The following is a 14,196-nucleotide window of genomic DNA, read 5'->3' on the forward strand; positions in this document are numbered from 1 at the left end:
AAGCATTTTAAAAAAGATACATAAAAACCCAAAGTTTTTAAGGAAATACAAGCAGTCAGACTGCTTTGGAAGTGACATATTGAATTATCATATACTTAAACAGCAAGCTATATGTAATGACGATTCTCAGTTTCAGATATCACCCTCTTTTTCAGTTCTGCTTTATTTAGGGAAATATTCCTTTTTTGGTTGGTATTCATTAAATTCAGAATAAAAAATAAAATAAAATAAAAACTTTTCAGTGGATCTCTATTGCCTACTGAATAAAATCCATACTTCTGTTACCTGCTTTTGAGACCCTCAATATTTTGGCATCAGCCTTCATTTTCCCATCTTACCTCCTGTTATCCCTCCTCTATGACTAACCCAGCAAAATCAGACTACTCTCTTTTTTCCTGAAAACATTTTCCCACTTTCAGGCCTTTCCTAATGTTCTCTCTTAGTCATGGAATCTTTGCTTCTTGAAAAATACTTGTTTAAGGCCCAGCTCAAATGTCACTTCTTCCATGAAGCCTTCCCTGATCACCTGATCAGTAACACAACCATCTGTAGAACCTCTTACACCACTTTGTTTTGCACTTTTTATGCAATATTGTTTAATTCTCTGTGTTTGTGTCCCAACCCCCTACTACACTATAAGCAACATGAAGACTGGCCCATGTCTCAGCTATGCTTTTATCTCCCCCAGAACTGTGGACAATGTCCTCATGTAGCAGATACTTAGTAAATGTTTACTGATTCACTAACTGCAACAATTCTATAGTCCCTGATGAGATCTCCACAAATGAATTCATTTTCCATGAGAGATCCACGATACTCCCACTTTTTATTTCTATGACAGGCTATTATATGACCAAACCTCTTTCCTTACCCTCCAAGGCAGAGATCCCTCGCTCTCCTAGTGTAAGAAAAAGGGTGCTCCCTCTTTCGGAGAAGCCCTTCTACGCATTGGTATAGAAACAAGACCCATGAAGTGCTTCCCTTGTGCCAATCAGGTCACAAAGACACCGTGATCATGGCTCTAAACTTGGACACTCTCCCCCTCAGAAGGCCTGCATTGAAATAGTGACTCTACTGCCTTCCTCAGACAACATCAGCATGAGCTGGGAAGCTCTCCCAATCTCTCTGTGTTAAGGATGGCCGGCCTCCACAAAAATAACCTCTACTCTTATAATTCAAACAAAACTCAACTTATTTCAACTAGGAAATAAGATAGACGGGCAATGGGGTTTAGAAATTTATCTTGCCCAGGTTCAAAGACAGCTCCAAAAGACTCATGATGGAAAAATCTATGCACAATCCAGAGAAAGAATTATGGAGTCTGAATGCAGATTGAGACAAACTTTTTGTTCTCTCTCTTTTTTTTTCTCCTTTTTCTTTTGTTTCGCTTCTCCTTTGTCATGATTCATTCCATTGGTTATAATTCTTCATTACAACCGGACTATTATGTGAATAAGGGCAATGTGAAGGTATATGTAGAACCTACATTGGATTACATGCCATCTTGGGGGGTTGGTGGGAAGAGTGGGAGGGAGAGAAAATTTGGAATCCAAAAACTTGTGGAACTGAGTATGTTGAAAACTAAAAATAAAAAAGAAATTAAAAAAAAAAAAGAAATTTACCTTGCCCTACAGGAAAATAGAAGGAAAGTGGATAAGAAGGGGAGGGAGGGTGATAGCAGGGAGGACTGGGGGAAGGGGTAATCAGAATGCACACTGTCTTGGGGTAGGGAGATGGGAGAGATGGGGAGAAAATTTGGAACTCAAAATCTTGTGGAAGTGAATGTTGGAAACTAAAAATTAATTAATTAATAAAACTCAACTTAGAAGTCTGCCAAATGGGGTAGGAAAAACACAGAAAATGAATGAAATACGGTATCTCTAAAACCATAAATGAATAGAATCTTTTTTCAAAAAACTATGATCATACCACTCAATGAAAACCCTAATAAAGAGAATATAAAGAAAGAAAAAACATCACATATTTGTAAAATAATACTACATTACTTGCTAACTTTGACTCCTGCATCTCTGTAGGATCCCCATCTGAGACCAGATAATGCAAATACTGGCTGCTCCTTTTCTCCCTGTAAGTTAAGTAAACACAGGAAATGAGGTTAATGATCCCAACAAATGCAACCATACTAACATAATTTTAAATTTTTTAACAGTCATTTTTTTGGGTTTTAACTTTATAGTTTGCCATCTCACTCGAAGCAGAAGAGCTAAAGTTTGTTGATCAGCTGGGTTGGCTCTTTTGGATACCAGCTCCCAGTGGATCATGACAAAAGAGGCAGAACTATCAGCATAAACTTTTTGTGCCTGTCTCAGTATCAAGGTATGTATGGTTGCCCATATTTCATCTTAAGATGTGCAGGATGATTTCCTGGGAAGGAAAGATTAGAGGAGCAGATGGGAAGATTATGCCTTGGTTGATATGAAAGTAAGATACTGTGTAGGACAGAAATTTAGGGTGAGTCCTAAGAAAAGTATAATTGCAGAAGAAAAGTCACATATGAGATTCACCTCATAGGGGCTTTAATTTGAGGACACCTTTGGAGATAGAAGAAACTAAGTATGAGCAATTAACAATTCTCCCTGAAGACACAGACAGAAAAACAGTAGTGACATGAACTTTGATGAAATGAACCTTTGGTCTGGAAATATTCAGTAATCAAAGATAAATGATATAGACTAAACTCTATAGAAAGAATACAGATGGGTCCAAGGCTATAGGAGAACTATTCTTATATATGCCACAAGTGGTTTTTAGGCTAAGTTTCACTCTTTGTTTTTAGATATTTTATTAAAAACATAAAAACTGGAACCTAAAGGCATATCCTCCTATTAGGGAATGACTAAACAAAATATGGTACATATAATGGAATACTATTGTGCCATAAGAAATGATGAAATGGACAAATTCAGAGGCAACTGCGAAGACCTATATGGATTGATTCAGAGCAAAGTAAGTGGAAAAAGAACAATTTATACAATGACAGAAACATTGTAAGGAAAAACAACTCTGTAAAATTTTAAAACTCTGATTAACCACAAGTCCAAAAAAATAAAGATGAAACATACCACTCATTCCTGACGAGATTAAAATCTATTTTCAGATATGGCTAACATAGGAATACATTTTGCTGGACTATGCAGCTATTTATAGAAAGCTTTATTTATTTTTAAAATTCACTTAGTGGAGGAGGGATAGTGGGGAAGGCCAGAATAATTTTTTTTAAAGGTTGCTAATTGAAAAAATAAAAAATAGAACCAAAAATTCCTCAAAATCACAGGAAGAAAATGCGGGCCACATTAAAATTATTGAGGAGAGAAGGAAAGTATACTATGAATTTTCAATAGTCATCTTTGACTAAAGGCTAATTTTGATGCCTCATCATGGTATGAAGATAGATGGCTCTGGGCTCTTGAAGGCTATGATGGTGAAACTTAAGTCCCAGCAGTGCTTGAGTCTGGATCTGGGGATGGGCTGTGTGTCTACTATCTGAGGACCAGACTAGCTAAATCCTGAAAAGTTCATTAGCAAAAGGCTAATGACCCAGTGATAAGTTTTTCTGGCCACAGCATCTTATCTCCTAAAACTTGTAGGAGTTTTGAGCTACATCAATGGAGGAGATGCCAACTGTGAATGATGAAACAAATGGACAGTGTGAAACACTGAAGGAAAAAGTGTCATTTTCAGCAAGAGAAAACATTCTCAGCAACATGTCTCCTCTGAGGAAAATCTTAAGAAAGAGCCAAGTATAACGACATCCAATTCAGTATTCAGGGAGTACAGGTCCCAGGTCCTCTACTTTATCTTATGAGGAAGGGTGATATTTTGTACCAGTTTGTCAACACACAAGGTTGTTTTTGTGTGTAAAGGTCTGGTTTCTGGGAGGGAGGTCAAATTTTCCTCAAATCTAGGCTTGCTTCCAAAGGATTCCATTCTGGGAGAAGTGATCCCTTCTCTTTTAACTAGGTACAATGAACCCATTATATAGGTAAAGGAAGATGTGCCAGATATAGTACTAGTTAGCCATAAACATTTATTAAGTGCCCACTACGTGTCAGGCACTGTGCTAAGTACTAGGGGTTCAAAGAAATACAAGGCACAGTCCATGCTCTCTAGGAGCTCATGGTCTAATGGGGAGAACAACATTAAAGTATACACAAACAAGACTTATACTAGATCAATTGGAGATAATCAATAGGAGAAAAACACTAACATTAAGGGGAGATCTAGAAAGGCTTCTTGTAGAAGGTAGGATTTTTAATTGGAAGTTGAAAGAAACTAGGGAAGCCAGAAGGTAGAGATGAAAAGGGAGTGAATTCCAGGTAGGAGGGACAACCAGTGAAAATACCTGGAGGTGGGATGTGGAATGTCTTGTATAAGGAACAGCAAGGAGGTCAGTGACGCTGGATCAAAGAATACATGGCAGGGAGTACAGGGTAAGACCCCTTGAAAGGTAGGAGGGGGCCATGTTATGAAGGGCTTTGAAAACCGGAGTTTTTTATATTTGCTCCTGGAGGTGAGATGGGGGTGGGGGTTCATAGTCAGACCTCCCCTTTAGAAAAACAGCTTCAATAGCTGAGTAGAGGACAGACTAGATGGGGGAAGAGACTTGAAGGAGAAAAAAAAAACCAAAAGGCTACTGAATTAGTCCAGAGAATCAGGTGTTAAATACTGTGAAGGAAGAACTGACAGGACTTGGCATCATAATGCACTACAGCCAAGACACAGACTAAATGGGGAAGAGGAGCGATGAAAATCTAAGTTCTCAAAGAGCTACTGCTCAAATTATGAGTGGAAGAGTTAGATGTATACACTTAGGGATACCATTTAAAAACACTCCTTTAGCACAGGAAAGTCTGGATCCTTAAGGGCTAAGACGGCTGCAGTGTATTAATTACCTAGTCCTTCAAGCCTGAGTCTCTCTTCTGGGAAGGCTTAGCAGTAAGAAGGCAGTCAGACTACACAAACAGCTTGTCCCTACCTGAGAAAACTGTGGCAGGAGCCGGGTTAAGAGGCAGATGCACTACAGTGATTATTCAACAGTAAATGAATGCCACTTGGAGGTGTGATCTGTTAATCCACAGGTGGACTTTTTATATGGGGAACAACAACACAACCACTCTCTGTTAAAGGAGAAATCAAGAAGACATCCTGCCCAAATTCCTCCAAGACTATTTTGGAAATTGCCTCCACGCTGTCTTTTGCTGATGAAGTTGAACATTTTTCAATAGCAGGTTGTAGGAAAATGGCAGAAGGGGAATGAAACACTGACTGAAGCAGGGAGGTGAGAAGACACCTTGAGGTTCTAAGATGAAGAATTACTTTCTTGGGCTGAAGATGAATATATCCCTGACTTGGAGAAGATGAGCCTTCTAAACGGTTGTGTGGGAACCTGGGGCTGGAGCAGAGGAAATTCTGGGCCTGGGAGATTCTATTCTTAGTGTAACTGGTCTTGGAAGACTTAACCCTGCATAAAGAAAGGGAGAATGACACTGACCCACAGATATTCACCTAGAAAATCACCTTTCAGGTAGTAGTGATACCAGATACAACACTTGTTTTATTCCCTGTAAGTCTAAAAATTTTTTATGAGCATGAACCATATCTTACTCATCTTTCTAGTCTCTTAGGTACCTAGAGGGTCAACCAGGGGCACACCTTCACCTATAAAGAATTTAAATGAACTGAATAGGGATACTTCACCTGTTATGAAGCAGTTAGGTGGAAAAGTGGCTAGAGCACTGGGCCTGGAGTTAGAAGACCGGAGTTCAAATTTGCCTTCAGACACTTACTAGCTGTGTGACCCTGGGCAAGTCACTTAACCCTGTTTGCCTCAGTTTCCTCATCTGTAAAAATGAGCTGGAGAAGGAAATGGCTAAACTACTCCAGTATCTCTGCCAAGAAAACCTCAAATGGGGTCACAAAGAGTCAGACAACTGAAATAACTGAACACTGCCAATGAACAAAACTTCACCTACTGATTAACTCCCTAAGTGAACCTGGCCCGGAGGCTTGATGAGGAATTTAACTAAGCTGAGCAGTGTTAGGGCAGGGAACAGAAATCAGCTCCTTCTGGTCTTAGAAGAAGCATTCATCTATTTGTCAAGAACACCTCAAACGAAAGGAGGAATTAACCACTGACTGTTAAGAAGCCTACCACAGTTGAAGACTATGGGTCTCATACATGTCACCCCACTTCAGGGAACAGCACTTAAGCTGTGAGGAAAAAAAGAAGGAGGAGAGGGTAGTCAGGGAAATGATGTTCCCTCTCATTTTATCCTACATGCCATTCATTCATTTATATTAAACACTTAGCATGTCTAAGACGCAATGATAGTGGTTCGGGAAATAAAGACAAAAAATAAAAACAGTTCTACGTGGATATAACCAGAAAGTCTCTAAATGGACATTAGAAAGAAGAGAGCCAGTCATGGTTCCATGTACATTTCAGGTACAATAATAATATTAATGATGATGCTGATGCTGGCTAAGATTTACGTAGTGCTTTTAAGGTTTGCGAATCATTTTACAAATATAAACTTATTTGATCCTCACAACAACCCTGGAAGGTAAAAGCTGTTACTGTCCCCATTTTACAGATGGAGACACCAAGGCAGGTGTCTGAGGCAGCATTTGAACTCAGGTCTTCCTGACTCCAGGAAGGAGTCTATTCATTGTGTCACCTAGCAAGGATTCTACTCCTATCAGCTACCACACGACTGACCTGATGGGAATAAAATGTCTCACTCAACTGCAATACCTTCCAGAGAATTCTTAACTACATGCCTAACTGGAATTTGAAAAGGACTACATGGATATAATTATATGGGGGAGGGGGAGGGGAGGAAGGGGTGGCACAGGGGGAAGGAAGCTGCAGTTAATAATTATTTTCCTAATCTACAAAGAGATTGCTCCAGGAAGCCAGGCCACATTTATCTTAGCTGGGTGCAAAAGAAACCAAAGTAGTCTGGAATGAGACATTTTCTAAGGACCTAAGAACTGATCTGTGGATGGTCTTCACTTCCTTGACCATACTAGCAGTATAAAGAGTAGTTATAAACCAACAATGGCTGAATCAACTCACAAAATAGGAGCATTTGAAACAAAAAAGAAAAACAAAAGAGAAGATGCTGAGATGACAGGTATGGTCAAGAAGAGTCCTCTCTATCTCGCCTTGTCGCAATGCCAAACTACTCCATCTTTGGCCTCCAGACACTTTCTCTGCTGTATCACACAGCAGTCATATAAAAAGAACATACAGGCTTGGCTGAGGGTGGTGGCAGAAAAAGGAAAGCAGAAAAAAATGCCCAACATTTGTACCATTATCTCAAGCAGGCAAAATAAAAGAGCCACATGAAACGTCTGAGAGCAGATTCTAGCTTCCTTTGTAACTAGCAGCATTTTTAAAGTATGCTTTAATCTTATCCATCATCTTGGAATAGATTTTAAAGGGCCTTGAGCATTTACTTCAGTACAGAGCACTCCTTTTATAAACATAAAGATTTATACACCTTCGATGTATAAACAGTCAGCTCCAAATATCAGAATAATTTTAACGACTAGAACAAGGCAATGGATTTTTATTTTTGCCTACACATACTAGACCCTCCCTGCTGCTAATTTTTTAAAAGGGAACTTCACCACTAGAAAAGGAACCTGGATACAGCAAGTAATTCCTCAGCAGAAATTCAAAGGCTTTGCCTACCTTGATCTGCAGCACATCAAGCGGAATAGTTTCTCCTTTCACAATGGCCAATGCAGCATCTGTAATGTGCCTAAAAGACATAATTCACCTTCATATATCACTTTAAGGTATGCAAAATACTCTCGCTAACTTTGTGAGGCAGGTACTGTAGTATTCTATCCATTTTACAGATGTGAAAACAGGGTCTGAAAGAACTTGCCTATGCTCACAAACCTGCTGGGGTCTGAAAAGCAGGTTCTGAACAGGAGTTTCCTAATTGCACTGACACACAGAAGAGACACATGCAAAGTCTATTTAGCGTGTTGGTGGGAGGAGGCATGAGGGGTGAGGGATGGCTAAGAAATAATAAGGATCACATATCTCTCCTAGTATTTAAACAGTCAAAAGAAAAGAATTCTACAAGGTGTTCTAAAAGTCTTAGTGAATTTTTCCACACTACCTTAAGTAATAGCTTAAGCACCTATTCAGATAGCTATTTAATTACCTTTAATAGCCTAAAATAGCCCTAAGACTTTTGGGATAGGCTATATATGAGGTCAGACACCAGACACAAATATAGCAGAAAGGCCTGATATGGACAAAAGAATAAAGACGACTGGCTATTGAATTTATTAGCAATTAATACTATGGGAATGAAGCCAAAACATTATGATAATAAAAATACCAATAATAATTTTAGTACTTTGCCAAGACATTGAAGTCACTGAACAAAAACATCCCTTTAAGAGTCAAAGAACATGAGTATAAGAAATATGAGAGTTGAAGTTTCCTCCAACTACAGAATCTCAGGACATTCGGTCCCCCAGATCTCTAGTACACACTTCCCCTTAGAGGCTAACTATCACCGTTACAGGTGCATAAATGCTTGGAACTATATGCTGAAAAGCACCTTACAAGCTACAGGCAAGATAAATAATTAAGCAGCACTCATTTTAAGAACTCTAGTGGACAGGTCACTGCATGGTTGTTTAGTCCTTCAGTCATATTGAGTCTAAGATGTCTACTGGACATCTAGTTCAAGCCGTCTGAAAGGCAGCTGGAGATTTGAGATGGGAGGTCAGCAGAGAGGTTAGGGCAGGACAGAGAGATCTGAGAAAGGTCAACATGGAGGTGGTAATGAAGTACACAAGGAGGTGATGAGATCACCAAGTGAAGCAGTCTACAGGGAAGAGAGAAGAGGGCCTAGGGCAGATTCCTGAGGGACACCTAAGGTTAGAGGTGTGCTCTGGAGGAGGCACCAATAAAGGAGACAGAGATGGAGCAGTCAGGTGGGCAGGAGAACCAGGAGAGAGCAGTGTCCTGAAAACCTAGAGGGAAGAATATTATCAAGGAGGAGAGAAGAGGTAGAGGAGAATGAGGATTGAAAAAAGGCCTCAAAAACATGCATATTTGAGCAGCTGCTTAAGTTATATATAGTCTGAATTCTCAAGTAGCCAGATTAAAATTTAAGAGAGAATTCACTTTTTCTTTTGATATTTGAGAATTAAATCACCCAGGTAAGAGCTGATAATAGTTCTCACTTCAAAGTACTTAGATACAAGGTGTTTTGTGTACATTATCAATAATCTTCATGCCAACACTATGAAGTAAATACTATAGCTATTAGATAATGATGAGGCAGGTGAGGCAACAGGCTTAGAGGAGTGATTTCCCCAGGCTCAAATAGCTAATGGGCCTCAGGGGTAAAATATGAACCTAAATTTCTTATCCCCTAGCCACCCAAATTGTGCAGGGGCTACTTGTAGCTCATCTCCAGAAATAGAAAAAGGAGAAAGCAGTTTGGAGTCCACTTGAACTTCCTCTCTTTTGTCTTCAAGGGGCTGAATTACTTATCTTCTGAAAATAGAGCACTTAGCAGTTTAAAGTATGGCATTAGCCACTTGAGGAAAGGGGAAATTGTATAGTCATTTCAATTATGTTCATCTCAAAAAGAAACTGACCAGAAACACTGACGGCTCTAAAAAAATATTTCATTTACCTTAAGCAAAACCCTAGAAACACTACTGTAGATTTAAAAGAGTTTAGTAGTTTTTGATTAAAAGAACTATGTTCACCTTCACGTAGAGAACACTGTTGTGTCTTTAAAAATTCAGGCATATCATTTCCAAAATGTTTCTTAAAGTGAAGAGCAGAAGTCAATCAACTTTTGGCCTTAAGTGTCATTGTTCAGCAACTGTCCAAAGCACCCGAAAAGTAACACTTCAGTATATCCCCACACTTTAGTATGAAAACCAGAATGGATAGGATCCTTAACTCATTTACCTCAACAACCCCGACATTCAAGGTTCTTTTTCCTCTAAGGTAATTACAGTGCAACACATCTTGACAGCAGTACAAAAAAGCAGTATCTTGCTCTCTTTAGATGGCCTCAGGCATTTGCCATATTACCAGAGGCCGCAAACATTCTGAACCTAGGCTTGGCTGATTTGATTACACAAGAGCCTTTGGATATGCTTACAAATTAATTTTAATTTAATTTTTAAAAGTAGCAAAAGAAACAGTAATATTTTAATTATGGGATAAGCAAGCCTAAAAATGTGAGTTTGTCCTTCTGCCTGAAAAAGAGTAGCCTCAGGCCACAAGTAATGAGGATAAAGGAATAGGTAGAAAGGAGAAGGATACATATAAAGTTCCAAAGACAAATTTTCCCTCCAAGGGAAAGGTTCTGCCTCTAGGTTTCCTAAATTATATAGCAAGGATATGTTGGCTAAAGCAGGTCAATTGATCAATACTGAAAGGAAGGAAAGAGAAGACCTCCAAAGCAATCAAGATCCAAGGCACAGAAGGTTTATGTCAGGTAAATAAACCTCTTATCAATTCAATGTGTTTCATCTGCCTCCCTGAGAATCTTACCTGAAGAGAACAAGCCCAGCTAATTTAATAGGCTTCTTGCATCTATCCCTGGTTTCAGGGTGGCTGGGGATGAGCTGAATGCTACATGCTGTTATTAAGGGCCAAATCACTAGAGGAGTTTTAATGAAAGATGTGATTTGAGTTTGTTTACCTGCTAAATATCTGAGGTACTCTTTGGAGATCAGAACACTTATATACACAGAGAAGCATTAAATGGCCTAGTACTTTGTAACCACTAAAATAAAATAAAAACTTTTTTTTTTGGAGGGGGGAAGGCAGGGCAATTGGGGTTAAATGACTTGCCCAAGGTCACACAGCTAGTAAGTGTGTCAAGTATCTGAAAGCAAATTTGAACTCAGGTCCTCCTGACTCCAGGGCCGATGTTCTACTCACTGCGCCACCTAGCTGCCCCTAAAATAAACTTTAAAGAAAGCCTGAAAAATAGAAAACAGTTCTGAAATTTACACAGATGTACTAACAACCAAAAGAGCACTTTAGCACCACATTAGGTTTATAAAACTTTTTTTTTTAAGGGGAAAGAAGAGGGAACAGAAGAGTCTCTTGACTCTTACTCCAAGATTCTTCACCTGATGAAAAGTTATTAAAAGAAATTATGTTTGTGGTTATCATATTTTAGGGGCCAGAGCTATTTGTCTTCTGTTGGGTATAAAGACTTCACCTACTGAAGTTACCCCTGAAAGGCAATATTAGGTTGTGAGTTCATTTGTTCATAGGATTATACCAATGAGACCAAAGGATGGGTTTAATTCAAGCAATGGCTACTCTCAATTCTCTGGCCCTATCTTATTCACAAGAGTACATTTGGAAATGGGACCTAGAAAGAGGGATCATTATTACTTATCACTGAAGACAAAGCAAACAACAATTCCAATTCCAAGTTCTACTGACAGGGGGCACCAGAAGCATTACTGTTGGACGGAGAAGCCATTTATTCAAATTCCTATCTCTGACCTCAAGAACTATCTTTCCCATAATAACCCTTTTCTTGATAATTACAAATCCTACCAGGACATTTACAACTATTTTAATTTACCTCTATCTTGGATCTTCTCTGTGACTTAAAATTTTCAGTTCTGTTTATCATTTCTATAATCTTTTTGGCTTCTACTTTACCAATTTCTCCTCTAATTTTCAGAATTTCCTCTTTTTTTTTTTTTTGCTTTATTTAGGGTTTATTTTGGCTAATTTTAAGTGAATATTCAGTTTATTGATACTCTCCTTTTCTACTTAATAATGTTTCTAGGGATATAATTTCCCCCCCACCAAGGACTGCCTTAGTGACAACCCATAAATTTTGGCATATGGTTTCATCATTATCACTTTCTTTCACATAATTATTGTTTCTATATCTTTGATATGTGACTACCAGCTAACAACACTTTGACATGAGCTACGTCATACACGTGAGTTCTTCCTTCCATTCCCTCACATTCATTAATGTTAAATTCCCACATACACAACCTACTGGACTTTGTTTCCACTTTCGGGGAAGAGAGTACTGCTCAAACTGCAGGTCTGTCCCAGTGGGATAAATCCTATGGGAATCTTACTGAAGGTAACCTGGAGAGGTGAAGAAAAAGAAAAAAAAGGAAAAAAACAGGAAAAAATCAGGTTAAAAAAAAGACCATAGCTATGTTAGTTATGGCAGTGCAATCCCCATTCCTGGAAATGGCATGCAGGTATCAGTAGTTGGGCACTTCTTCAAACCAGTCAATCAATGAACAATGACTTAGAATTTGGCAGAAAGATTCTGGAGAACCCACTAGTGCCAACAAGTTAGAAAAGTGTTTTGTGAGATGAATAGGGCCATGATCATATAGACCAGGGCTGTCCCACCTTAGGTTTTTATTGAAACAATAGACAATATATTTTGATTTGCCATTTTAGTGAGAGCTTTGCAGGAGCTCAGCTTTGTTTACTAAAGCATTTATGTAAATTTCTACGCATGCAGCCTGCTGGCAGCATTTTAGACATCCCTGATATAGACCGATGGAAATACAATAACAATAAACAGAAAGAATCAATTAAGTACCCCCTTCTCCCAATTTGCAAATGCCGAGTAGAGAATTCAAACACTTGGATTTGATTTAAAAAATTAAATCAGATTTAATTTTAATATTTTTAATTTAAAATATTTTTATTTAATTGTCTAAATTTTAAAAATCCACAGGTCTATGAGATAGACTTGCTTTATCATTCAAGACCCTGGGCCATCTCCAGTTGTCCTGATCTATATCTGGCCACTGGACCCAGAAGAGGAAGTGAGGCTAGTGACTTTGCACAGCCCTTTCTCACTTAAAACCAATTCACCTCCAAGTCATGACATCATCTTCCTGATGTCATGATCCTCTTTGAGAACAAAGGACAATCATTCAAAACAGAATTAAATATGACAGAGGGAAGCAGTGGTGTAATGAAAAGAACACTGGATTTAGATTCAGAGGAGTTGGGTTCAAATCCCAGCTCTGTCACTACGAGGTGACACTATGCTGGTCAGCAGGTCACTTTATCCTTTGGAGCCTCAACTTCCTCACCTGCAAAATGAAGGGCTGTAATACATAACCTCTAAGGGCCCTTTGAGTTCTACCTGGATGATTCATAGCTATCCTTTTCAGTTAAAAAACCCATTTTTTTTAATCATTATTTTTCCTTTATACCATGAAGACTCCAATGTTATAAACCAATCATAATAAACTGCATGACCTGTAATATGCTACAGCAAGATGTTCTAAAGTAATTAATTTACACAACTCTGCAACTTACACTACTGCACTCTGATGGCTTAAAAATCTGCATTCCCCACGAGCTGTCTTTGGGTCAAAAACTCTAGACCAAGGGAACCCAGAAGCTCTACAATATGACTCAATTGAATCCGACCTACAAAAGAAATTAAGTTGGCTTCTGAGGAGGCAAAGACACCATTTTAGAAATATATGATGTGACTGGAAGGGACTTTCCAGAAGGCTTCATTAATAGCCTAGTTGAGCAGTCAACAAACAGCTGAACCTCCCATTACTCCCAGTAATCAGCTTTCAATTGGTCCAGTTAAATGCTGAAGAATGCTGCTTAATTAGCTGTGTACTCTGAGAGGTCAGAAAAACTATATAGATCAAATCTGTACACTAGGAAGAGAGTACAACTAACAACAAAAAGGCAATCTCCCCTAGTACATTAGTAAATTTATTTCCTCTTCAATTTGGTTACTCACATTGACTTCTAGTCTCATGAAGGAGATTCTCCCTGGGCCCTCTAGGAAGTAACCCAGGGTGAGAAACTTCCTGACACTTTAATCACTGTTTTCACCTTCCCTACCACACCACTTAAGAGAGCGTTTCAAGTTTCTTTAGGAAGCAGAAAAAACCATCTCCAGGTTCCTCTGGTTTTGTAATTGATGTGATTCTAATGGGAAATTCCCAAATGAGGCAAAGAGAAATGAGGAGCGAGTGAGACAAGGAAGGTAGCAAGGGCACCAAAATGCAGCAAATACCATAAAAATGATGGGCATAGAAATGTTCCCAAAGACTGTTTCTGTAGAAAAGATTCTTTAGAAAATGATTTTTTTTTCTGCTGGGAGGGAGAAAGATTATATGGTAAAGCAACAG

General features: G+C 38.7%; 1 protein-coding gene across 1 annotated transcript in view; it reads right to left on the reverse strand.

The window, feature by feature from the left end:
- AGK (acylglycerol kinase) overlaps positions 1–14,196 on the reverse strand; it is a 99,286-nt gene that overhangs the window by 22,365 nt on the left and 62,725 nt on the right. The window contains exons 8-10 of the mRNA XM_036758483.1: positions 12,060–12,154; positions 7,721–7,790; positions 2,007–2,086 (exon numbers count right to left, since the gene is read on the reverse strand). Coding sequence (XP_036614378.1) covers positions 2,007–2,086; positions 7,721–7,790; positions 12,060–12,154 — 245 coding nt within the window. The remainder of the gene's footprint in view (positions 1–2,006; positions 2,087–7,720; positions 7,791–12,059; positions 12,155–14,196) is intronic.

Source organism: Trichosurus vulpecula, chromosome 5, assembly GCF_011100635.1.
Source record: "Trichosurus vulpecula isolate mTriVul1 chromosome 5, mTriVul1.pri, whole genome shotgun sequence".
NCBI lineage: Eukaryota > Metazoa > Chordata > Mammalia > Diprotodontia > Phalangeridae > Trichosurus > Trichosurus vulpecula.